General features: G+C 38.5%; 5 protein-coding genes across 5 annotated transcripts; 2 read left to right on the forward strand and 3 right to left on the reverse strand.

Moving 5' to 3' along the window:
• Positions 1–224: 224 nt before the first annotated feature.
• CBG10934 lies at positions 225–3,262 on the reverse strand (the record flags this gene model as incomplete). Its single annotated transcript, XM_045239900.1, has 11 exons — positions 225–305; positions 453–723; positions 772–864; positions 928–1,025; positions 1,099–1,173; positions 1,274–1,436; positions 1,482–1,669; positions 1,717–1,825; positions 2,138–2,533; positions 2,685–2,798; positions 3,132–3,262. 11 exons carry the CDS (start codon positions 3,260–3,262, stop codon positions 225–227), a joined length of 1,719 nt encoding a protein of 572 aa, XP_045094411.1.
• Positions 3,263–4,186: 924 nt separating this feature from the next.
• Positions 4,187–5,679, reverse strand: CBG10935 (the record flags this gene model as incomplete). The annotated part of the gene is made up of 8 exons (XM_045239901.1): positions 4,187–4,243; positions 4,290–4,503; positions 4,631–4,740; positions 4,789–5,053; positions 5,101–5,252; positions 5,297–5,396; positions 5,439–5,566; positions 5,629–5,679. 8 exons carry the CDS (start codon positions 5,677–5,679, stop codon positions 4,187–4,189), a joined length of 1,077 nt encoding a protein of 358 aa, XP_045094412.1.
• A 4,360-nt stretch (positions 5,680–10,039) lies between these two features.
• CBG10937 lies at positions 10,040–13,089 on the forward strand (the record flags this gene model as incomplete). The annotated part of the gene is made up of 9 exons (XM_002644926.2): positions 10,040–10,124; positions 10,403–10,492; positions 10,539–10,643; positions 10,702–10,769; positions 10,815–10,925; positions 10,972–11,151; positions 11,199–11,522; positions 12,486–12,663; positions 12,911–13,089. 9 exons carry the CDS (start codon positions 10,040–10,042, stop codon positions 13,087–13,089), a joined length of 1,320 nt encoding a protein of 439 aa, XP_002644972.2.
• A 1,860-nt stretch (positions 13,090–14,949) lies between these two features.
• CBG10938 lies at positions 14,950–17,401 on the forward strand (the record flags this gene model as incomplete). Its single annotated transcript, XM_045239902.1, has 9 exons — positions 14,950–15,000; positions 15,051–15,221; positions 15,353–15,584; positions 15,626–15,777; positions 15,824–15,959; positions 16,229–16,349; positions 16,397–16,846; positions 16,927–17,174; positions 17,223–17,401. 9 exons carry the CDS (start codon positions 14,950–14,952, stop codon positions 17,399–17,401), a joined length of 1,740 nt encoding a protein of 579 aa, XP_045094413.1.
• A 1,339-nt stretch (positions 17,402–18,740) lies between these two features.
• On the reverse strand, positions 18,741–23,114 carry Cbr-inx-1 (the record flags this gene model as incomplete). The annotated part of the gene is made up of 10 exons (XM_045239903.1): positions 18,741–18,822; positions 19,358–19,446; positions 21,358–21,456; positions 21,508–21,606; positions 21,656–21,823; positions 21,870–22,106; positions 22,152–22,276; positions 22,628–22,737; positions 22,786–22,921; positions 22,973–23,114. The coding sequence occupies 10 exons, from the start codon at positions 23,112–23,114 to the stop codon at positions 18,741–18,743; spliced, it is 1,287 nt and encodes a 428-aa protein (XP_045094414.1).
• Between the last annotated feature and the right edge of the window lie 2,097 nt (positions 23,115–25,211).

Here is a 25,211-nt window from a genome sequence, read left to right on the forward strand (position 1 = left end):
GCAATGAGCCACATTTTTGTTTGGTGGCAAGTATGATAAGTAACTGAGGAAAGAACAATGAAATTAGGGTCATGTAGCGAAGTTCATTTACTATAGCAGAAAAAATAGAGACATAGTTGAAGGTAAGGAGTTTCGAGAAATTCCGAGAAAAGTGAAGAGAGGGAGGGGATGTTTTGATTAGAGTTGAAGGAAGCCAAGGAGAGAATAGAGATTGTGCCAGTTGTTCAAACAATATGCTCTCGGCGAGTTGTCGTTGTTGTGGTAGTGGTTGTGTGCTGGACTTGTCCGTTTGCAGTGTAGCTATCCTGGAAAAAGAAATCACTAAAAAAGATACAATTGTTAGTAAACAAAAGAGTCAAAGTCATTGAACTTTAAACGGTCTCACGCATTTTGTGAAAAACTGAATACTCTAAGATATTCAAAATCGCATGCAATTCAAAAATCAAAGGCACCTCGGTACTTGGAGAATCTATCTGTCTCTGTCCATAATCAGCTGATCCGTTTCTATGAACATTCCCACCGTTTTGTTGATGAGTCGAAGTCTGGCGATTCTGGTTCTGAATCTGATGATTGTGCACTTGTTCCTGAGCATGGTCTTCGTTTCGTTTTGAAAGAATTCCAACTGGTTGCTTGCGAACAATTGTACTTGTCCATTCTTCATTTGTGATCAGGGGTTCGTTTGATCCATGATCGAATTGTGTTGACGATTTTCGGTTATTACTCCTGAAACGTGGTTATCTTTTTAATTCGAGGAATATGAACTAAACTTACTTCTTATCATCATTTGTCTCAATTCTTGTAGTATTTTCCTCATACTTGTAATGATCCTCACGTCCCTCCTTCTCATAGGAACGGTTCAAAATTCTGAAGCAACTAAAAAGATGCATTGCAATCGAAAAGTGAATAGTCAGAAATAAAATAGCTTACATAAGATAGGCCAAAATGAGGCACAGAATGAGGAGAAGAGCGATACCAAGAAGGCAACCCAGAACAATGGTCCACGTTCGGAAAGCATAGGCCACGCCCTAAAAAGAAAATACTTTTTGTGGGAGTGTTTCTAGAAAGAACTCGAAACAAAAAGAAGCCGTCAAGGATTACCACGTTATTGACATTCACTGCCGCTGAGCAGGCCCCGTTGTAAACTCCATAAGTGCACACTTTGCATTCGACGACCTAGAAACAAAAAGATGGCTATCGTATGATGTGTCGGTTTCGAAACAAAAAAGGGTTCGAAGATTTTGAAACGAAATGGGATTACTCGTTAGTTTCTGACCTGAGTTCTTTGCGTATTCCATTTGCACAGTGAGAATGTGTCGGTACGGTTGCTATAGCAAGCGACTAATTGACCGGCTTGAGCGTTAGTGCTGTTGCAGGTCAAGTCGCAGAGTGGTCCCATGAAGTTGTTGATGCATTGGACGTTCAAGTTCATTTGAAGTCTGAAAATATGCATTTCAGTGTGAGAGACCCATCATTATACCCACTGGGTAGACATAGTTGTTCCAACTAATGTCAAAGTTTGAGATCCTTGGGCATTACCGGTGCTTGTGCTGAATTTTGATAGATCAACAACAAATGAGTCGACCAAAGCAAGATGGTTGAAGAAAAGCAGTTGACCAGAGGACGAGTCAATCACTACACCCAAATGTTGAACGAATACGTCAATGGATACCTGCAGAAGACCTATCATTATCCTATCTAAAAAGTTCAGACGGTTACCGGCTTAGTTGTCATGTAGAAAGTGTGCTGGTCGGTCCAGTTTCCGGTTGTCATGATTCCATTATTGGGTACTGGGTAGAAATTCGATTGGGTGTATTGGATGGATTGGCTGGAAATTCATAACCCCTTATTACATCTCTTAACTTTCAGGTCTTATTTTCACTATTTGATGATTCACAATCAGCTCTTAGTCACCTGCTCTTTTCTCCCTCCACAATCAATATGCAAATACAAATACACTCCGTACATACGCCCGCATACCACCTGCTTAACAACACGTACAAAACCTTCTTATCACCATTTCTCTTCTTAATGGTTACCCCATTATCAGTGACCCAGTTGGCAACAAAGCTGTGTGTATCCAATTCGTCAAAAGTTTAACACAGGTACATGATGGTATCGAATGAAGTTTCAAACTTACTCTGCGCAAGAGATAACAAGCACAAAACTGAATTGGCATTGATTTTGATGATTGCTCGGAACATAATTGCAGTTCGAAATCGGACAATTACAAGTTGTTCCGTTTGGAAGTTTCAGGCCAGAGTTCGAATAGGAAATGAGTCGGAGATCCACTTCAGCGCCCATTAGTCCGTTTCCCGTATCCAGATTCATAGGATTATTAGAGAATACTGTTCTTCCAGGAGCTCCCATTTGCTGAAACAAGTTCAACTTATTCCGATAATTGTATTCGTCACTTACTCCCCCAAATCCATTCTGTTGTCCCTGCTGTCCATATCCATATCTGGAACCGTACTGAGATTGGTACCCACCACTAGCACCGTAACCGTAACCACCACCTTGTTGAACGCCTTGGATGCTGGAACAATGGTGCAGGTGCAATTATTCATTTCCGTTTTTTTTAGAAAGTTTAAAGAAAAATGACTCATGCACGACCTTTCTAACAGAATGGGCAAAATGCATGCCAGGATAGAAGAACTTAAAATATAGACGTGGGAGTAACAACTCACTTTTCCTGAATATTAATTGTCCGTTGCTCTTTGAACTGACCGCCAAAGTTGGCGCCACCGCCGCCACCAATCACTGGACCCGGTCCCACGACAACATGACTTTGCTGGTACCGGCTGAAACGACGGTCACGGGTTTTTTTGGGAAGGTGAATAAACAGAAGGAAAAATAATGGAGTGAAGGGGAGAATTAGTACTTTTGTGGCAAATTGACAACGTATAAAGTGGTGAGCTTTAAATTTTTAACTGTTTTTCAAAAAATTGGCAAAATCGAAAGTTCGCGATCTTCTGATTTTTCAAAAGGGAAGTTGAACATATGTTGGAATAGGCGTCATGTTTTAAGTCGATTATAAAGTGCAATTTTTTTTGAAACAAGAACAATTTTCAATCAATCAATAAAGTGAAATATTGCATGCTTACAGTACTTGTTTTTACTTTTAAGTTCCTTACCTCTGTGACCCTCCACTCTGATAGCCTCCTTGCTGATATCCGCTTTGTTGGCCCCCTTGGAACGATTGCTGATATTGTGCATCCCCGTGTCCCAGGTACCCAAGGACCACAAAAAGCGCGGCAAAGCGCATTTCAGCAGAGGATATTGACTGTAAACAATAAATCGATAATCAGTGTATAGTTTTGGTGTGCTTAAAAATAAGGAGTAAGAAATGCAAAATAAGGCGTTAAAGAGAGACAAGAGGGAGAAAAGAGGTGTGGGGCTGTTATCGTACAAATACGGCGAAAGACCATCGTCTCACTATCAGCACCAACGTCTTGCGTTTTGTGTCTTCACCTTCTTCTTTTCCTATAAACCGACCGCCCACTCCGAGCAGCCTTCTGAGTCCTCACTCTACTTTCAGGTGGGAAAAAGAAAGAAAAGAGGGGAAGAAGAATACTGTTGTCATCAAAGAAGGAAGGGTTAGGAGAGGAAGGGGAGTCTTGGTGATACATAAATAAGGTGTAGACGCAATACTTGAGGGCTGTATGCGCATGTATTTGTATTTCGGTCCGTCGCAGCCGAAAATGCCGTATTTGAACGTGTGAATCATTGCTGGCGGATGCCGCTTAAGCTTGATGGCGGCGGTATGACCTTTCTGGAGTGAAAGGGATAGACAATGCATTGATGGATTTGTTTAGCCTTCTTGCTCAGCTTTCTTCATTCGATATTCCTATCGAAAGATCACTAAACTGTAATGTTGCGGTTTTTAACCATGACTAAGAGTGTGAGAGTCATCGATATTAAAAATCGACGAGGCAAAAATAGGAAGTGTAATTTTCAGTACTTTTTATCACATTGTTATTGAATTGAATCGAGAAAATAACGGAGACGTAACCGAGAATGGAAGAGATGGAAACCTTGTTTAGGTAAATTGTTTAGGTAAACAATAAAAAAGGATAGATCAAGGAGAGAAGAACCGAAGAAGGGATTAGGAATGGAACTGGCATAAGAAATGGTAATACCCAATTGACAGATTGAAGAAATATTACAGAATGAAAAAACGGAATGTAGATCACACTCGAGCAATCCGTCTCGGTTGAGGTTCTTGCCATTCGTTTCGGAGAACTTCCTGTAATTTGATTTTTCAGTTTATTATGAGAACTGTGTCTCCTTACATCATCATAAGATTGATTCTCCATTCCTTGTCTACTAACAATATACGGGGATCGTCGATCCCTTTCGTCTTGTTCTGACGTCGTTCTCGATTCCTCCTGTCTTCTTCTATACTGATGATGGCGATTTATGTCGGCGTCATAAAGCTCACGATTTGCTTTTGGCTCTTGTGACACTATCCAATCGCCATCCTCGCTTCCTTTAGCGGTTCTCTTCCTTAAAAAATATGCGATTGTTTTGAGACTGGTGTAATACAAACATCAATAATCTTGGGAGATGTGCAGCGCGATCTATTTGCGCATACTAAAAACTTTTCTTTTTTTTTTATTCTGATGTGTCTTACGTGAATAGTCCACAGCATAGTTCAAGCAACGCCAGTAGAAGGAAGATGGCCAGAATTGCCATGATAATGGCAAATGAGATCATTAACCAGAAATAAGTGTTTTCGGCAGACTGAAAATGGAAATAATATCAGATGATCAACATCAAAAAGGATAGTACCGCTGAGCATTGTGTATTCGGAGACCATGTCGTGGAAATTGGATGATTATAATATGAACAATCATCTGGAACGAATATGTTTGAAAATCGAGGCTCTTTTAAATTACCTGGATTAACATCAGAAGTCGGACAACACGTCTTCTGTCCGTTTGTACCACATGTATAGCAATAATAATCGTCATTAACAGTCGAGCATTGTTCGTTACAATTAAATCCATACTCGTTCGCTCCATTGCACTTTCGGTTAATTGTCGCGGTGAGGGTCCTATGAAAATGACACATATGGAAAAATAGACAGAAAGGAACAGATACCATTGGTAAGAATTTGAGGTCACTTGAATTGCAACATTCTGATTGTTTCTATCCGGTTGGTTAGTAGTTTGAGTTTGTATGAGAAAAGAGTCAGACGCATTTTGACCATTGGAACATCTCATTTGTATAATTCCAGTTAAAGAGAGGAAATCCTGAACATTTGATTATGTTTTGTTAGAAATAAAATAAAAAATACCGTTGGAGATTTCACCAAAAATGAGCTGGTCCCTGATACGGATATGCTGTATTTCGTCGCATCTTGTTGTCTAATATAGTAAGGATTTTCTTGAGAGAAACTGAAAATTAAAAGATTTTGAGAAATCGTTTATGGAACTTACTTCGATGTCGATAGCACTAGATAAAAATCGATATCTACACCGTAACAGCTCACATAATTGTTGATTTGGTTATTGAAATTGATGGAAACATTTGAGACGTCTACTTCAATGACAGCATTGGACAAAGACTAAAAAGTGGAATATTAGTGATTTGTTTGAATTAAAACTTCCTAAGAAAAAATTAACTTACCACCAAAAAAGAGAGTACAAGAATTGGGTTCATCACTTTTCGAAAAACCATTCTGTGTCGGTTGTCGTTGGATCCGTATCACGCATAAAACTGCGATAATGGGTTGATTGTTTCGGAGAAACAAAAGAAGGCGAAAACAATGATGCTTGATAGTTACTATCACTTTGGCGGAATACTAGAGAGAGAGAGAGGGACAGACGGGGCCACGCGGCTCGATCGTCTTCTTTTTCCTGGCCCCTCCTTCTAGTTTTTCCCTTCTTTTCTCTCTATTTGCCTCTTGTTTACACACTGTATAAACGAGAGGTAGAGGCAAAAAAGATGAAGAATTCAAGCCGATGAGGCAGTTTATCGGAGCAGTATGTTGCCGTTTTATGGTTTACGATTGGAAGGTCTATGTGGTCTGCAATTCTTTGTTTATCATTGGTTTAGATTCATTACAGATGCTTGTTGCACGCTTATATAGAGGGTAGAAGGTATAGAGAAACTATTGAAAACTTGAAAAAAAATTTTGAACGTTTTTTTTTGGTAGTACAAGAAATACGACAAGGTAACGGAAAGTCAAAGTTAGAATGAATCATACAAGCTTTTCCATTTTTTCTCTTTTCCATTCCCTTATTTACCATGTCAAACTTGAAACTTTTAACGTTGACGCCGGCAATGCCAATAAATGTTTTCGTTATCGAGAAAAAAATGCAAAAAAGGAGTGGAATAAATAAAATGAAATTGTTTTGCCTTCTAAGTCAATTGACATTAGGATTTAGTATGTAAAACATAGGATCAAAAAAAAAACAAAAAAAAAGACAAAACTGAGATCAGTTTGAAGCAGCAGCAGCCAAGGCCACTTAAGACAATCTCAGTGTTCCACATTTTATTCCATATTCTCAAAAGAAAAGGGAGCGACCCGACTTCATTAAAATGGGATGACATATTCCTATCAATCCATGCATGCAACAGAGACACTCATATTTCTTTCAAATGGTATAAGGCAAAATTCTTTTCTATTCCTTTTTCCCCTCATCTCCCCCTACCGCCCCACATAATTAAACGTAGGGAGGGGCAGATAAGGAACATTGACTGGGATAATTATAGGTGTGGACTGTTCTCGAGAAGGGAGAACTGTGTGGCTTTTAATGTTGTTTCTTATGACTGTATTCTCTTATCTAATCATATCAACTGCCACCAGGGATAATAAATTAAGTTACTTGGAATAATATTGGTTTTATCTGATTAAACAAAAAGGTGTGTCCAAGTTGAGATGATGGCTATTTTTGAATGAAAGAAGTCGCGTGTTCTGGGAAGTCGAGAATGATGCCGTAAATCAGCAAAAAACGATTGTGATAAATATATGTTGTTTTAAGAGTATTAAATGCGTTTTTGAGTGGTTTTCAAAATCTGAATGACATTTTCCAGCTGCCAATGATCATATGCAGACGATTACAGCAAAACAAAACACCTTTATTCTGAAGGGACTCTTCCTCTTGAAGAAGAGTCTCATAGCAGTCAAAATTTTGAGCAACTTTTCGGTTCCTGCAAAATAAATCGATAATTATATACTGGCAAAACGTTTATAACTATGAAAAAATATTTTACCAGTTCAACATTTTTTGTTACCTCTTTCAGACACTGAGATGAATTCGATAAAAGTAGACGACTAATAAAACAGCTAGGAAAATGCATACCGCATTTGATCTGCTAGAGACATACCGTAATTGCTTTGTTAGGTGCCCACCAAATACGCGCTTTTTGAGCTCAGTTGTCTCGGTTCCTAGGAGAAAAAAATGTTTCAACATATAAATCATTCATCATGATATCACCAATGTTTTATCAATTGACAACTTTTTAAGATCTCTCATTGGAACTGAGATAATCGAACTCGAATTGCTCGCACAGGTCAGGCTTCAATTAGAGCAATTACGGTATCAGTGATTCATCAATTGTACAGTTTTTGGCTCCCGTCGGTTATTTTGGTCCTTAGAATTGTTTATAGCCCTTAGATTTTTTTCATGGTCTACGCCCTTCCGTGGTAGACCAAACAGGTTTTAAAACAACGGTAAGAGATATTTATTTAAAAAAACCTTTAAAATTATTTGTCATCTTATCAACTCAATTTTCTACATCTTCCTTACCCTCGTATTCATCTCCTTCCTCATCTTCCTCTTCTAGTTCTTCAACGACGACGATGTTCACCAAAACGTCGCCACCAATTGTAAGGTTGTCTATGTGCGATGGCAACATGTGCTGGTAATAAAATTTGTGCCATTCCTCATTGATGGTGATCTTAAAAACTCATGTTTAGAGATATACTTTGTTTTTAATGATCACGCTGTATCCATCCTCCATGATAATGACATGCATGGTCGTTAACTGCGATGTACAACGGCATGACAGCAAAACCGCAGTAGCGGTGAAAATAAATGTTTTTGTTAATTGTCAATACGTTCAAACATTTCCCACCGATACTAAAAATTTGATGCAATATTTAGTAGTACATTTTAAAACTATCATGTTTTCTCCGGTGCTCCTAACACCTGTCTTTGGATTCCACAGTGATAGTTCGTCGCTCCGCTCTTTACCTTTTTTACACTAATAAAAAACATTTTCAGTCTCCAAAAAATAACCAGAAGTTAAACAAAATATTATTGAACTGTGTTTTAGACTTGAACATCCTATGGAAGATGAAATTTGTTTTAGCAGATTTTCTCTATAGCGAAACAAAAATGAAAAAACTGAAAAGATATTGGCATACATGTCGCATATCCATTTATTCATTCAGAAAATGGATTTTTTTTGAGAAATCTCAATTATTTTTAAATTATAAATTCTCCATTACAATGATTTATTTTGAAAAGTTTCATAAAGATTTTTTCCAAAAAATCCCAATTTGTCGATTTCCGAGAAACACTTTGAGCTTATCTCCCTCAAGAAACGCTTCCCTCCAAGAATTCTTTGATTTTCGCATAAATTATCCTCACACCACCCATTATTCTCGGCGGAGCGCACTTGCTCACTTCCTCCCTTCCTCGCAAGTGTTTTCTCTGCGTCTCTTACCTCCGACTAGTCTCTCGCATGTTTTTCCAATAATACACTACTTTCGTTTGCATTTTCACTCATTTTCACTTGTTCGCGTACTCTATATTGAAGTTTATCGCCGCTTTTTTCCAGAAAATGATGATTTTTATTATCGAATAATATTATTTCGAGAGATTTTTTCAAGTTTTCGTGATAAATAGGCGGTATTTTTTGTGATGCTAGCCTGAAAACTCAATTCTGCTGGTTCATTCAAAAATCGGGGTTTCGTTAGAATAAGTAATACGTGGAATTTGTATTTTTGCTTGTAGATATTTTGTTGTACTTCATTTTTGAACATTTCTCCACTTTCCCAGTTAGAAAGGTCTAAAAAAAAGAGACGAAAAAACAACTAAACATCTTTGCGCGTGTCAAAAACATGTTTTCCTTCTAAAGAGGAATACATAATTTTTGTAATATTCCTTCTACCAACAAAAAAAGAATGCGACATTTTTAGAGATATCTTTCTTCCAATCCGTTCAGGAGAACTAATCACGGATTATCGGCTTTAGACAGACAAAAATGCATAGCATTAGCGCCAACAGAGCATCAATCCATGTCTCCAAAACCCATCGGCTCAGGAAAATTGTCCACTTCACCACGACAAAAACATGAAATGTGCCATGTTATGCCATGTTTTTGTTTTGTTCCCTCTCTCCTTGCTTTTTGGTAGTGTTGTATTTTGAAAAGAGCTCTTGGAAGGAGAAGAAGGAGGAAGAAAACTAGTTTGGCGAAGTGGTTTTTGAAAGTTTCTAAAAGTTCCAAACCTTTTGGTTCTCTGCTTCAATTTCCGTGTCGAAGTGAGAAATTTTGTAATCTTAAATCTTGCAACTTTTGTCTGATTTGGATGAGGACTCTCTTAGCAAACGACCATTCAGAACTTTCTGCACACCAGTCTTTTATATATATTTTTTTCCCAACTGCTCCACCATTTTTTCGATGCATTCACTCTTTCTCTTTTTTTTCTTCCATTTGAATTTCGGTGCTCATTGCGCTCTACTATTGATTTTCGAGTCTTTTTCTCTCCCTTTCCCTTCGCTTTTCGGTGTTAAGTGAGTCGCCGCCTCTCCAAGACAAGCCTTCCATGTCTCGGTTTTCACGCTTGTATCCACTGCCCTTTTCCTTCCTCTCCTTTTTTGTACATCACTGGCTCCTCCGGCGACAACGACGACATTTTGATTCCAGTTTGGAATGCATTCCTCGGTGTCTCGTCCGGTGTAATAAGATTATTCTTTTTTTCTATGCTCTCATTCTGTATTCTTGTTATTCTTTCTTTTTTTCCCTTTCTTCTCAACCAATTATCTTGTTTTCAGAAAAAAAAGGCATGCAGTAAAATTAGAAAAAAATGAATTCATCGGGATCTTCAACTATCCGCGACTTGGTTACACCGAAGAATTGCAACTGGGATTTTGAAACATTCAATCAGCCGGGTGAGTCTTCTATTGGGAATTTAAGTCCACCTGAAAATAACTTGACTCAACAAGAGAGATGAAAATCTCAGAGATTCGGTTTCTCAAACACCTGCGAAAGCTCACCTCGTGTCTGAAAATTCAATTTGCTGAAACTAAGGCATCTTTGATACCAAAAACGATATTTTGAAAGTGTTGGGTTTCTTCGAAATAATTTAAACACGCAACATTTTGCTTTTCAATTGCCTTTTTCTTGAAAAATAAATCTTGTTCAATTTGAAATTCATCTCCAATTTCAGAAAAGAACATCGTCAAACAACCGCCATGCAATTGTATCGCTGAAGCAATTCGACGCGTCACTGCTCTCCGGAAATTGGCTACACAGCAAGGTATCCACAAAAATAGGGGACAAAAAATTCAGGCAAAATTTTTCAGATGGCGATGGATTCACAATGGTACAGAATAATGAAGTGAAATGGGCCAAACTGTTCATGGAGTTCATTATTGGCAATGCATATTGTCAATCTACGAAGTGTCATGGTTAGTGGTTCATCTTCTGTGCCTTATTAGTGGTTCGTCTCAAAGTGTCTATTTTCAGCTCATTCTGACGATATGATTTGGTATGTCAATCAGGCAAAACTGACCAACTCTTTCTATATTCAAGGGGTGAGTAATAATTAGTCTCATAATGAACTCTTACTATTTTTAAAGAATCAAAGCTTGCTTCAAGTCTTTCGTCGTAATGGAAAGAATCAGCCAGCACCGGCAGACGACAATTATAATTGGGAGGAGACTGTATGTCTGAACATTATCATGCAACAGGTTTGTGGATGAGCTGTGCTAGTCAGCCAGATAAATAAAAATTCAGATTGACTTCTATGTGACATGTGCGGTTTGTACTAAGACTGGTCCTCAAAATTTGCAAATCATTCGGAAGAACTGTCAACGAGTGTTCCCATCGCCAAGTCGACGACGAATGGATAGTAAAGGTGAAAACGAAGAGATCACTTATCCCAAACTCTATTTTGCCATTGACGGATTTGAGGAGGTATTTTTCGTTTTATTTCTGACTATTCATAGTCGAATGTTTTTCAGATTTTTAATGATGTGATAGTCCGTGACGGCGAGTGTGTTTGTGTCGAGCTGGTAGCTCGGGATCGTCAGAAAACTCGAGAATCAGTCGTGTTTCTTGGCTCAATACGGTATGAAATTCTGAAACAAGTATACGACACGAAAGCCTCATCCACATGGCAATGGGCACAAAAGCTGATGAAGGCTGGCGATCGACGGCAAGAGTTTGTACGAATGCGTGGACCACAAGGGAAAGGCTATGCGGAAATGGCGGTGACGAGAGTACCGAATTGTGGGTACGAAACGCCACTCACCGAGAACCCAATCGATTTCTCCGAGCTGGCTGGGGTGAGTTTGGGAGAGGAAGCTTTTTTATGGCGTAGGGGAGAAAGTTCATCTACAAAAAAATTTTAAAAAAAGTGCATTGAGCATTATGATGCAGTCAGTACATTTTCTGAGTTAAAATGATTTGGAGAGTTGAGATGTTTAAAGAAAACTATGGACCAAATATTTTTACTGCTCCGAAATAAGCCGCACACTTTCTTGAACTACCGTGACCGCTCAATCATAACTGAATGTGTTTTTGAGCTTCATTATATCGGTTCTTACAGAAGGTATCAAACAGTTTTCAACTTTAAAAAATTTACCACAATGTTACCAATATTTTATAAGTTTATCAATTTTTGGTATCTCTGATTGAAACAGATATAACTGAGCTCAAAGTAAAGTGCACGTAAAGTGTAGCCTATTATCGGAGCATTTACAGTTATTTGAACTTTTTGAAAGCCCTACCTATTTTCTGGAAGAAACTCAAAAAACTTGAAAATGTCGAGTAGCCGCCAGATGTATAACATTTTTTTTTGATATTTTTTTTCATACTCTTTTTAAAAACAAGATGAATTGTTCCACGGTGTTCAGCTTATGATTGTTCTCAAATTTTCAGTGAAAATTGATGATCGAAAAAGAAACAAAAATTCTATCAATTAATGGATTGAAGTTTTGAAATGGTTGAAAATATAATTTACCAGTTTTCATTCAGTTTAGAATCTGAAAAGTACTAATGTAGTTAACCCAGAATGTGATAAAGTCTCAGAGTTCCAGTCCCCGGTGGCTTAACAACACAATTTTTCGATCAACTTATCAAAAATCATATTTTCTTCTTGATCACCTTTCACAGACATCTTTACCAGTTTCTAAGGATGCAACATTGTATCCAATTACTGTAAACATTTATCATCATCAGTCCCCTCATAAAACTGTCATCTAAACTCATCAAAAAACTGTCAAATCAACACAAATTGTCGCTTTCAGGTGGAACAATCACTGGGGAAACGACGCATGTCCGAAACAAATCTCGCTGGCGGGACTCGCATGTTTCCATCCCGTTCAATAGCCACACCATCCCACTCTTCACGTGGACGTCGTTGGCAAAGTGAGGCGGATACTGTTAATCAATACCCAGAAGTCGAAGGAAGCAATATTGATGACGGTTGGTTCTATGATTTTTGAGAAACGATGAAAGAAAATAAAAAAACAACACACAATTGAACTATTGAACCTGTTTACGATTTCTGATATAAGAATCGTCTTCTATAGTTTGATGAAACCCCCACAAGGGTATAAGCGATGTTTTTAAAGATACATTTCAAAGAAGACACATTCAAGATAGTAGTGACCTTTGTCAAAGCGCTAGACAACCCTATAAAAGACAGAAATAGGAATCTCGGTTATTTTAGAACTCGATGAAGGCCCGACAAATAAACTATGGTCAATGCGTGGATTCGCTCAAGTTTGGCATGGACTTCGGGAGAAGAAACGTGCCGAGTGCACTCCTTTGAATGCATTCCTGACCTATGTCACGTTGCCATGGAATAGTATTCTGAATGGTATTTCAAACGAAGAAAGCATTGATTAATATCGTATTTCCAGATCTTTTGAGTGAACGCCAAAAACGTCCAATCCTGACTTTCGAGTTTGATGCTCCAGCTCATAACCATGATTGACTTAAACATTCTCATTCCATTCAATGGTCTTTGAGATTATTGTGTGTTTTGATCGGCTACAGTATTCTCGACTACGGTTTCGTGCAAACATTTATCTGTCTCTGTTTCATAACCAGTTAACCTCAAAGGCCTCTGATCAGTTCTCTTGTTGTTGTAATCACGTCCAGAACTTTCCATAACCCTTTTTTCCCAAACTTTCACTGTAAACTAAATAACTTTCTTTTCTTTTCCCTATCTCATCTCAGCCATTTTATCATCTGATCTCTCTTCCACTTTCTCTCGTCCATCCCATTCAATTCTTGTCCGATTTTCCTATCAATTTCAGTTTGTATATTGTAATACTCAGTTGATAATGATGATATTAAATAAACTTCAATAAATTTTGTTTCGAAAAAAAAGGATGGGGCAAAAAAAGAAGGAAAAGGGAGAAATGATCAGATGAAAATTTTTCAAAATTAGAGGGTTGAAATGCATTAAGAAGAGAGAGCAGGTTTTATCTATATGCCATCAATGGTCCCAAGCAGTTGGTCAAGCATGGAATTTCCGGCAATTTTTGTTTAGCAGGGAAATAGAAGGGGAAGTTTGATGAAAAGACGATATGACAGAATTTGAGATGGACATCAAATTACAAGAAGAACTTTTTTCTCGGGTGTAAAGCAAAAAGGACACGTATCATTATCCCTTTCAAAGATCAGATCAGATTACTAAGCATGGAATAGTCATTGACGCAAGTGACATCATTTATCATCAAATTTTGAATGTTGGGATGAAGTTGATTGTAAAAAGTTCACATTCGACATCCACACACAAATGATTAAAGCAATTTGGATTTTCAATAATTCGAATCTGAAAATCTTATGGCGCATGAACACCCATGGTCCAAGATCTATAATCCGATCTCTCTTCCACTTTTTCAAATTTTGTTGGTACAAAAATGCCATTGGGGTACAAACCAATTCAGGGATAAAAAGTAGCTGAATTTTTTTTGATTTCGTATTCCTGAAGGTTTTTTTTGCACCCTGATGCACTCTCGAAATGTTGGACCCTCCAAGTTTTTTGCTAAAATTCCGGTTTAGGTATACTTGAAAAAGTTTCTTTTGAGTATGAAATGAAAACTTCAAAAAAAAACCAGATTTCATTTCTTTCGAATTCGGATTTCTTCGCATTAGATTTCGAAATTTAATTTCAGTTTTGCAGATTTAGTAGTTACCTTTTTTATAACACCTATGCAAAATTTAAGAGTTTTTCTTTCAGAAATCCAAAAAGAAATTAAGATTTAAAAATAGACAATTCAATTAAAGTTTGTCTCTTCATCTCCATTCCCATCTCATTTTCAGGTTTTTCAGATCATTCCCTCCCCCTTTCCAACCACCTATTATACATCTTATCGTCGCCTACTTCCAAAAGAACCCAAGACCCATCGCCGGTTACATTGGACAGTTGTATTTCTCTTTCTTTTTTACGATTTCCAATTTCCGAATTTGATTTCAATTCTCTTTTTTCGCCTCACTCGCACTTTACTGCCAAGTTGAAGGTGCGTGTCTGATAAGCATCTCAGTTGTCTCCATTTCCTGACTCCGCCCCTATCACTGCGCAACAGGGGTAAGTCTCGGAAAAAAAGAAACAAGTAGAAAAAAAAACGATTGATCGTCCGGAAGACAGTATAAAAAGTTGCGTTATACTGTTCTAATTATCAAATTTGTATCATCTTTTTTATATTTTTTCTCAATTTCTTCTATCCTTTCAATTTTTCAACAGTTCAGGTTTCAACGATGAACCAGCAGATTGCATGTTCCCTTTTTTTGACTTTACTGGTGGTTGGGGTGAGCTATTTTTGCAGAACTCATCTTTACAAGAAACCTTAAATTTTCAGAATGGCCAGTATCCACCGGAGAATCCAGACAATATCCTACCCTACTCACCGCCAGGACACATGCCCCCGATGCCCCCACTAGACCCTCCAGGATATGATCCACAACTCATCTACGAAACTACTCCCACCTCTGGTCTTCGCGCCCCACCTATGCCTATCTGGACCAAAGAGGTATGTATTAGGGTCACTTCAAACAGGTTTCTCCCAGCTGATCACAGGTTGTTATCAAATGATAGTATCTGATAGTGTTAATTCAATAGTACTAACTCGCCCGCGCCAAAAACAACAACTAACTATTTCAGGCACAGGAGGAATCTTCAGGACAGTCTCTGTCCGCTGATGAAACGTCAGAACAGCAAGATGATCACGTGGAGGTCGGATCTGGTGATGGAAGTGGAGTTGAGGGATCAGCCGAAGAAGAATTCGGATTCCACTCTGGGTTCCAATCTTTACCAGAGTCAGCATCTGAAAATGGAAGCGGAAGTGGGTGGGATTTAGAATACTTAGCTGGTTTTGAGCTGCCAGAATACGAAGGTAGAACAGTTAAGGCTTTATATGCATCGTAATTTCTTTAGGCGGACAAGATGACTTCCCGGATATAATGCAATCAATGGACGAAGAGGCAGAGAAAACTGGAATTGACTGCCCATCGGATATCGTCTTCATTATTGATGCTACATCATCCGTCAAAGGAGTTTTCGATGAGCAAATCAAGTTCATCGAGAAAGTTGGTTTACTGATTGGATAGAATAGTTTTGTAGCTTGGATTTCAGGTTATCGAAGGATTGGATATCCGTCCTAGAGTCGATCACGTTGGAGCAATTGTCTATAGCAGTGAACGGAAACAAAGACAGAAAATCAAGCTCGGCGAGCACAAAGATATGGCTTCCCTTATGAAAGCTGTAGACAGTAAGTGATCCCAACTTGTATTAGGTAGAAAATGTTATTCATCTCTATTTCTTGTAAACGTTTACAATACTTCAAATTACTCCAAATTCCTTTTTCAACTTGCCCCAAAAGTTCCTAATCGAGAGATATATCTTTTCCTACTACTGTCGCTACACATGATTTGAAACACCTTGACATGGTGTACTTTTGTAGGACGGTAGCAAGAATTAAATGAAGGAAAGAAAGAGAAGAGATAAAAAACATGACTAATTTGTTTTTTGAACTTGCAGATTTGCCCTTCTTCTCCGGGATCACCGCTACAGGAGAGGCACTGAAGTTTGCCGCTACCCATACTGAAGGCCGTCGTGACAATCTGACTCTTAACTATGTGGTTCTCACCGACGGATACAGGTAAAATCCAGAATGTTGATCAAATTCTATGTAAGCATATTTTATAGTTACGATATTATTGAAAGCGGAGCACGTCTCCTTCGAGAAGTGCCAAATTCCGTGGTCTATGCCGTGACGATTGGTGAAATATACTTGAGAAAAGAACTTGAGCTAATCACCGGAAACAAATCCAATGTTATGATTGGATCAATGTCCTATGGAACTGTGGTCAAGCGAATCAAGAACTGTGAAGCTAGAGCCAGAGCCCAGCAGCTACGTGACGAAAATCCCGTCGAATTGGTACATCCTGGAGAGTTTTTATCGGATGCTTTCTCCCATAGACAATCAGTTCAAACAAACGAGAATATTAAAAAAGATGAACCAGCCAAGGACTCTGTAACGGAACCAACTGACAAACTACCAGTCAATGACTGCCAATACGATGTTGGAATCATTTTCGATTCATCAGGATCGTTGGAGAAGAACTTCCAGACACAGCTACAAATAGCCAATAAACTGTACAACAGATGCCTATCCGACCAAATTTGACTCGGGTCAGTATAAAAAAAAACGAGAAGGCTTGGCAACAAAATTTCAGATTTCAGGTCGCAATCGTTCAATTCGCTGGCAAGTCCAAAACTCGAGTACTTGCGGATTTCGTTCAGAATAAGACAAAGGATCAATTGGAGAAGATTATCGAGAAGTCTCCATTCTATTCAGGAACAACTTTCACCAATCAGGCTCTGAAAAGAATGGCGTTGCTATTTGAAGCCTCAAAGAGAGACAACTGCAAAATGAAATTACTCGTCTTCACTGACGGCTACAGTGCAGAAGATACCGCTGAAGGTGAGTTTGATAACTCGATCTGTCTTATTGTATCTGAAGTTTTTTCAGGAATCGAAGCACTGAAGAGACAAGGAATCACAGTGTACACAGTTGGAATCAGCACTGATAAGAATGCGGGGTTGAATGTGTCCGAGCTGAAAGGAATGGCCACGTCACCATCGCACTATTTTGATTCCTCAGATTTCGATAATCTTCTGAAACACTTCCCATCCACTGAATATTGCTGATCACATCTTATCATTAGTTTTTCACACCTCCATTCGTCTCAGTGAGCACCCACGACCCTGTGATATTGAAATTATAATTTTTATCTTTTTTTTTTCGAATTCCCCAATTCTGAATAATTTTTTTGAAAACTAAATTGCGAATACACACAAATAAATTTTGAAAAAATCTAGTCTCTTAAGTGAAATTTTTATTCATTTCTCACAAAAGAAACAAAGAGACATTGAGAGGGGGATTTTGGGGGATGTGAAAGCAGGAGATGCACCATGCAAAATTCCATACAATAATTGAAAAAAAAAACTACCTCAAAGGTGAAATGCATTGGAAAGTTGTAAGGTTATTTTGTAGTTTCATGTCTTTTTTTAATTGAGAAAATTTGGATTATGAAAAATGTAATTGGTATTAAAGTCACCGATTGGAAAGATTTGGGAAGAGAAGGAGAAAATTGAAAAAGGAAGAAAGGTTTTTGAGAAAGTGTGTGTTTTTTGTCGTTGGGGTCGAAAGGAGGAAGAGGAGGAAAACCAGTACACCCGCAGAAGACTGTATAGAGAATAATTCCCTAAGAGAATTGGAAAAAAAAACAATTGGAAAAAAATGTTGGGATTTGAAAATTCCTATAAAATTTGAAAGAGCTTATTATATTGCATTTTGATTATTTTTGAGTGCCTAAGTTTTATTGAAAAATGAGGATAGATTGCAATTTTTGTCAGAGTCACCCGCTGTAAACAGTCACTGTATCGTTTTTGTTTTTTGTAAATGGGAAAGTGCGTTTCATGAAGGTTGGTGGTGATAGAAAGACAATTAAATAATCAAATACAATAAAAGGAAAGAAATTTTGAGGGGAAGGATTGGGGATGGACAGGGGCTGTACAACACATGACTAGAATCCATTCAGCGGGAGTGTTCGTTTTTTTATTAATAGAGGTTATGGCGTGTCGATGTGTGTTTTTGAGATTTTTTGAAAGAAACAAAACAAGGAGCACCTATGGAATTGGCACTGGTGGAATTGAGAAAAAGAAAGGTTTAAAAAGAGAACGGGGGTCGAAAAATACTCAAAATTATGACACACAAGCCATACAATTTTGTACGATTTTTCAGAAAATTCTACTTGCAGGTAACATCAGAGATAATCGAACAAAATTAATGGGAAGAAAATGAGGGAAATTTGAAAACATATAAAAGTGGCACAGGCGAAATGGAAATTCAGGGATTATTAGGAAAAGTTGGAGAAGAGCACCACGTGGTTTTGGTTTCTGGCTAGAAGTAAGGATGTGTGAAGGAAAGAACTCGGGAAGTAGAAGAAGAGTAGAAGGTCCCCAGTGGATAGAGGTAAAGGACACTTTAGACGAACGTGAAGTAACCATCGGATTTTCGGCGTTTCTTTCCGCGCGTCGGATTCGAGCCGTCGAAGGGCGGCTTGGCCCTGCAATTCAATTCCAACTTGAAGTGGGGAACGAACACACGAGGATTGAGGTTTGGGCAACGGACTCTCTGATTCGGGCGCCACATTAGCGAGCAGACAGCAGCCGAGAGCCCCCATTGGCCTCCGCCCTGCAATACAACAAAACACAGGCTCGACCAATCTGTGGGTCTCTCTGGCAGGTGGGGATCATTCTAGATGCTATTAGTTACTATACGCTTCGTTGAGTTAGAGACTATCTTCTATCAGTGCCTAATAAAGCGGTGGGTTCTGTCTGCTAGCCAACATCTTAGTGTCACGGACTTGCCAATTCAAATTTTCTCAAAAATCCTTTTTTGAAATTTGATATAATGGATCCCTTTTGACAAATCCGCTCACTCTAAATTTGCACGCTCACTCTTGCCCACATTCACATAGTACTATCACGTCACTTCGAAACCAAAACACGTTGACAAGTTGAAGTCTCATTTTGCCCCCTGCAGCCTCAACCTGTCACCATGTCAGAACACATCCATCCCATTTCGGCAGCTTGACTCACCTCGATTGACCGAGAAGCCACGTTTTGAAATTTGCGTCTAATTTGCTGGGTGACTGAGTGACACCGCCTTCGAACATTTCGATTGGACTCTGAAAAAGTTAAAACTTGAAGTTTGTAAAGGAAACTTTTGGGTAGCCCTGTCAAGACAGGAGACAGACACTGAAATTGCGTTTGGCCACCCCTTGAAAAATCGGTTGGTTTCAAAAAAATCGAAATCAAGGAATCAAGTAATCAACTAGTGAAACAAAAGCAAGTCTTGGGTTGGAGAACTCAAGAATGATAATCATTGATGCCGCTTTATGAATCACATGCATTCTTTTTTTTTTTTGGAAAAATTTCGAACTTTAGGAACAGAGGAATCAAAGGAAACCAGGCACACTTATCTCTTGGAGGACAGGAACTTTTTAAAAAAGAAAATTTTGTTTCAATTTGTGAAAAAAAAGTTTTGGGGAAGCGAATAGAGGGAAAACGTGCAACCAAGAAAAGGAAAACAAGGTTCATGGACGAGAAGCCAGGCAAGAAAAGTGAGTACGCCTAGTATACTGTGCATGCCGACGGTAGGACGGGTGATCTTTACGAACTAGGAAAAATATGTACTCGAAAAAAGATATAGTGCATTCCGAAAAAGGTATATGACTACATAAATACAATATACTCGCGATTTTTTGTTAATTCGTAAAACCCAAAATGCGGTTCGGACATACGTGATTGTTATATCTGTGGAGAAGAAGGAGAAGGATCAGTGGTGAGTAGTGATGGTTAGTGGTTGAGGGATTCCGTTGAGTTGAATTGTATCTTGAAATCGGTTACAATGGAAAAGCGAAAAAAATGTGTGAGGTGTTGTGTTAAGCTCAAATCGTTGCAAAAAAAAAAAATCAATCGCTTGTGTCTGTCCGATTGAATGAGTGGTCTCTAGGATTCTTGTTATCCGAAACTTCTATCCGAAAATTTTTAGCTTAATTTGGAATGCACATTTATCATGATAAAATAGGAAAATTTGTCACACATCGACCACCCATCACAAGCGGACAAACACAGGCACTAGGAAAGATACTACTACAGTAGCCGAGAAAGTGATAGATATAGTTTGTGTTAGATACAAAGTATGTATTCAGATCCGACTAGCCTACTACGGATCATGCAAATAAGTTACGGTGGTGGTGTTAGGAACAGTTGAAAATTAAAAATATATAAAACCACAGGTTACGATAAATTAGTGTAGTTTGTGTGTGTGTGTGTGTGTGTGTGTGTGTGTTTGTGTAAGTGAAAGAAAAATTGGGTTAGTGAGTGTGGGATAAACTTAAAAATGAAACTCAAAATTTTGCAAATTTTAAATTATTTTTTTCTTGGATCAAAATTTTTGGGAGAAGTGTGCAGTGCAACGGAGAAGGACAAAAATGAAACAAAGACGAAAAAGAATCAGTTGGAACTTGGGTCGGAATCGAAGAAATCAATCACTAAAGGCACATCGGTGGAAAGGTGGTGGACACAAAAACTATATATGGTTAGTGAGTTTGGAAAAGGCTTGTTGTTAGGCTTTGTTTGTATTTCAGGGGGCGGGTGAAGCGCTCTCCTGTTTTCAGATAGGAGCTACTATATTAGGAACGAAAAACCAACATTGATAGATAGAGAGTATAGAAGCGCTGCTGAGGATTTGGCATCTACTGTTCAGAGACTTGTTCGAAATTCTGGAAAATTAGAAGAAATGATGATATGCCTTTAGGGATCGAGTACGTCGGCCACACCCAATCCAATCTGTTCAGTTTCGAGTTTTGGTTCATTAACTGTTCTGTTCAACTAAATTAACTGTTCTCCACAACTAAGAATTTTAAGAAGTTTTTAAACTTTAAAATGTTTACTCGAATTCTTGAAAGTTATTTTTTTTTCTTGTTCCAAAATATTTTTCCTCTATGCTAAGAAAGTGTGAATTATGATTAAAATGATAGTAACTTATTCAAAAGCAAACCAATCCGCAACTTAGCCGTTCTTTAATCGCTTACCTTCCTGACCCGATCGTTGAAATTATGCCAAAGGGCTACTATCAGTTCTGTGGCAAGAATGTCTCCAGCATGTGCCGAAATCATCCTCATACAGAATACCTAAATTAGTTTTGTTAGCAAAGAGAAAAAGTAATCTTCTTTATAACATACGCCGTCATATCCGAGGAATTTGTGCACAAACTTTTTCACCGACTGCCTGTCAGTGGCCAAATCTGTTGCTCGCAAATACTTCCGGATGAATTTCATGTGCTGAAATTGGAGAGAGATATATGAGTCTAATCGCATCAAAAGGTGCTACCTGTCCTGGTAGGAATGAGATGATAATCCAGTGGAACATGGAAACAGCCGAAACGAACGCAACCATAAAGTACCAAAACCACAGGAATAGGAAAATTTTCTCGTTGAACATGTTGATCATTAGCACACATTGAACTGTGTGATGATGAACATTACCCAGTACTCGTACCTAAAATTTCAAAATGATTTCAGATTCCCAGTGTTAGGGCTTTTACTTCAAAATCACACATAGTTACACGTGGAAAGTTCCCGCTGACTTCCCATTCACGGCCGTTCAGCAAGTCTCGCAAAATGTGAAAGCCGTAGAATAAGTTATCAGTGCCCAGGAAACTGTTCAACATGAAAACTTGCAACACCACGTTTCCCAGGTAGAGCATTTTGATAAACACATAGAGTAACGTCACATAGTTGGCCCATCGCTTCTGTACACACATTCCAGACACATCAGTGACCTGAAACTTTGAAATTAAAGTCCCTGACATCTATCTCTTTTATACCTCTCTTTGAATCTCGAGAGCGTCTTCCATGTGACCTGCAATTGTCTGCACGGTGGCCGCTCTTGCATCGGCGTCCATCATTCGTGCATCGCATGCCATTTGAGTCAATGATTGCACATTGATTCCTGAAGATCCCTCTTATTTCTATGTCACTTGTCACGACAGATAGGTTAGGAACATACGTCGTTTTCATGTTCTTCCTCTTTACTCACTCATCTCTCTTGGAAGGTGATAAAAGTTTCTCGGGAATCGTTAAGCAATAAATTATTAATGGATCTCTCTTTCTCTTCTCCACTTCACACCTACTTTTCTTTTTCTAGACCACTTTTCTTTTCTTTTTTTTTCTTGCGATCCCACCCTACTCTTACTCAAAAGATCTTCTATTGCACAGTTGTGCGGTTTTAACGACCAACATCATCAGCTAGAAGTTCTTTTTCTTCTGATGTTTCCCGGACTCTCTTATTCATTTGACTTACCAGAATGCCAATGCAGCAATCCTCTCCACATTATGCACGGAATGTAGAAGCATAACGCTTCGAGAGCAAGAACAAACGGCACCCATTGATAGTAACTGATTTGGCGTGCCCTAGAAATTATAAAAATTAAGTTCGTCTAGAAAAAAATAGTCTCATACCTCCTGTCACCGTATTCTAAAGGGAAGGCACTGGTCAGGGGTAGGTAGTAGGTGTTCTCGACCCAACAATAGTTTTCCGTGTACTGTTCCCAAGCGTCTGTGAATTGGGCAGGCACCCAACATTGTATAGGATAGCCTAAACGGACATTTTTCATTTGAATTTTTCAACTCAGATTTTCATACTCACCTACGTACTGTTTGGCAGAAACGATGATTGCAAACGCGAATATAATAGCAGATGTGTAGTGATAATTGAGCTTGTCCACAAAATCGTCGTCGACTCGTGGATGTAAGCCCTTGAATATGGCCGCCAGATAATATAGAAGCATTCCGGCGGACAAGAACTGCAAACACAATCACCAGCGTTTCCTCATTTGTGATGAATGAATTTGATGGTTTTCAAAGATGGATGGAGTGCAATGATTATGAGATGATCAGATTGAGAAATGAGAAAGAGCAGAAAGTATATGCAGCAGGAATAGAAACAGATGAAGAAAAAAGATGCGAAACAGACAGAAGGTGGGATAGGGAGAGAATGAAACTCGAAAGATTTCCCTGTGTATGGGGCGTGGTCTAGTGTGTGTGTCCAGTCGTCTCTTCGACGATGAAACGATGACAGGCTTCTTCTTCTTGTGCTCCTTTTCCATCTTGTCAGGAGAGGATGCCTCCCGAAGAGCATATCAAATTGAATTATAATCCTTTTAGAAGATCTTCATCCGTCCATCGCCCTCTACGCGCCTTGCACGTTCTTTTTCTGTCCAAACTTTTCTTCGCGCCATCTTTTTTCATTTAAAGTTGAAAGTGAGAGATAGGGTGGAGAAAGATGATTGAAATGGGGGCTCCCGAAGAAGTGTTAGGATCACAACAAGAAGAAGAAGCTGAAGGAGAGGGTGTTGAAAAAGGCAGTATGAAAAAAAAGTATAGATGAAGTCATAAAGTTATGATGTCAAAAAAGAAGAAGGTGTCAGGCCGAAAAGTTCGTTAATCAAATTTTCAGATATTTTGGGCTACACAATCAAAGCTAAATAAATTATATTAAGATGGTTTTGTTTACATATTAAAAAAAATCTAAAAATTAGAGTACCGGTCAGTAAGATATACAACTAACGTTTTTCCAGTTGATTTTCACCATTTTCAGAAGTCTGAAGCTCGGCAGTCAAAGACCCGATCATTTTTAAAATTTTGGAGATTATAAAACCGGTCTAGATTGGAAACTTTGCATTCACAGATTCTTTCGGAATTTCCCAGTTTTCCAGTTATTTGACGATTTTTGAAGGGCACCTGCTTTTTTTCCCTTTTTGAGCAGCAAAACGGGACAAAAGTGACTTTCAGAAATCGGCGAATAACTGAAAAACTAGGAATTTACAAAAAATTCAGTTAAAGCTAAGTTTTTAATATAGATCTGTTTCAGAACCTCCAAAACTTTCAACATGATGAGACACTTGACAATCGAGCTCTAGACTTCTGGAAACGGCCAAAAACAATTGAAAACGCGTTTTTAATGTCTAATTAGTTGGTACTGTATATCAAAAACAGAAATTAGGCTTTTTAATGTTCTAAGCAAAAATTGACTTTCTGAATTTTTGGGAAATCGAGAAAAAACTGTTTTACTTCCAATAGCCACTATTGCTGAAGGTCAGAATTTGAAAAACTCAAAAATCGCTTCGAGATTGATACAGTATTTTTAAGTTTTCATTTCAAAGCTCCTGAAAAAAATTGGAACACGAGTTTTTCCTATAAACTTTGAGCCATATGAGTCTTGAAAAAAACATATATATTCCCAGAAAAAAATAGAATGCTAAACGAAAATTGGGAATTTCCTGACAGACGCCCGCGTCGCTACTACTACGGACCTGCCAGATCATGTTCTATTCCATCTTGGTGAACCGGGAGAAAAATCCCAGTGTCTATAATGAATGGAAGTGCGGAACCCGAAAAAAATGAGACGAGTTGAGTGCTTCATCGGCATTTTAGAAGAAAAGTAGGACGTGCCAAGATGGATGGATGAGAGCCTTCAAGGCTCGGGGACGAAGAAGGAAATTAAGGCGAGAAGAAGGTCCTGCCTTCGTTTTCTTGAGTGACAACCTATAGTGTCAGATTGGACTAATTTGTATCCTTCCCTCTCTTTTTTTCACACAAGGAGGAAAAGAAGGTGCCAGAATAAAAAGAAGAAGTGAGGGAAGAATTATGTGTTTTCGTTCAAATGAGAGGAAAAGCTTTGGGTTACTGTAGTTAATCGAGCTCACCTTTCTGTCCTTGTTGAGGTATGTCTTTGAGAACTTAGTGTCGTGAGGCGCGGCACTGCTTGGATGAACTGGATACCGTGCAACGTGGTTCAATCGTTCGCATTTCTTGAGATTTGTATGCTAAAACAATTTTTTTATTAGTTGAATTTCAAAAAACTGAGGGGGATGGTAGCAAAAATA

Source organism: Caenorhabditis briggsae (genome assembly GCF_000004555.2).
Source record: "Caenorhabditis briggsae complete genome, chrX, whole genome shotgun sequence".
Taxonomy (NCBI): domain Eukaryota; kingdom Metazoa; phylum Nematoda; class Chromadorea; order Rhabditida; family Rhabditidae; genus Caenorhabditis; species Caenorhabditis briggsae.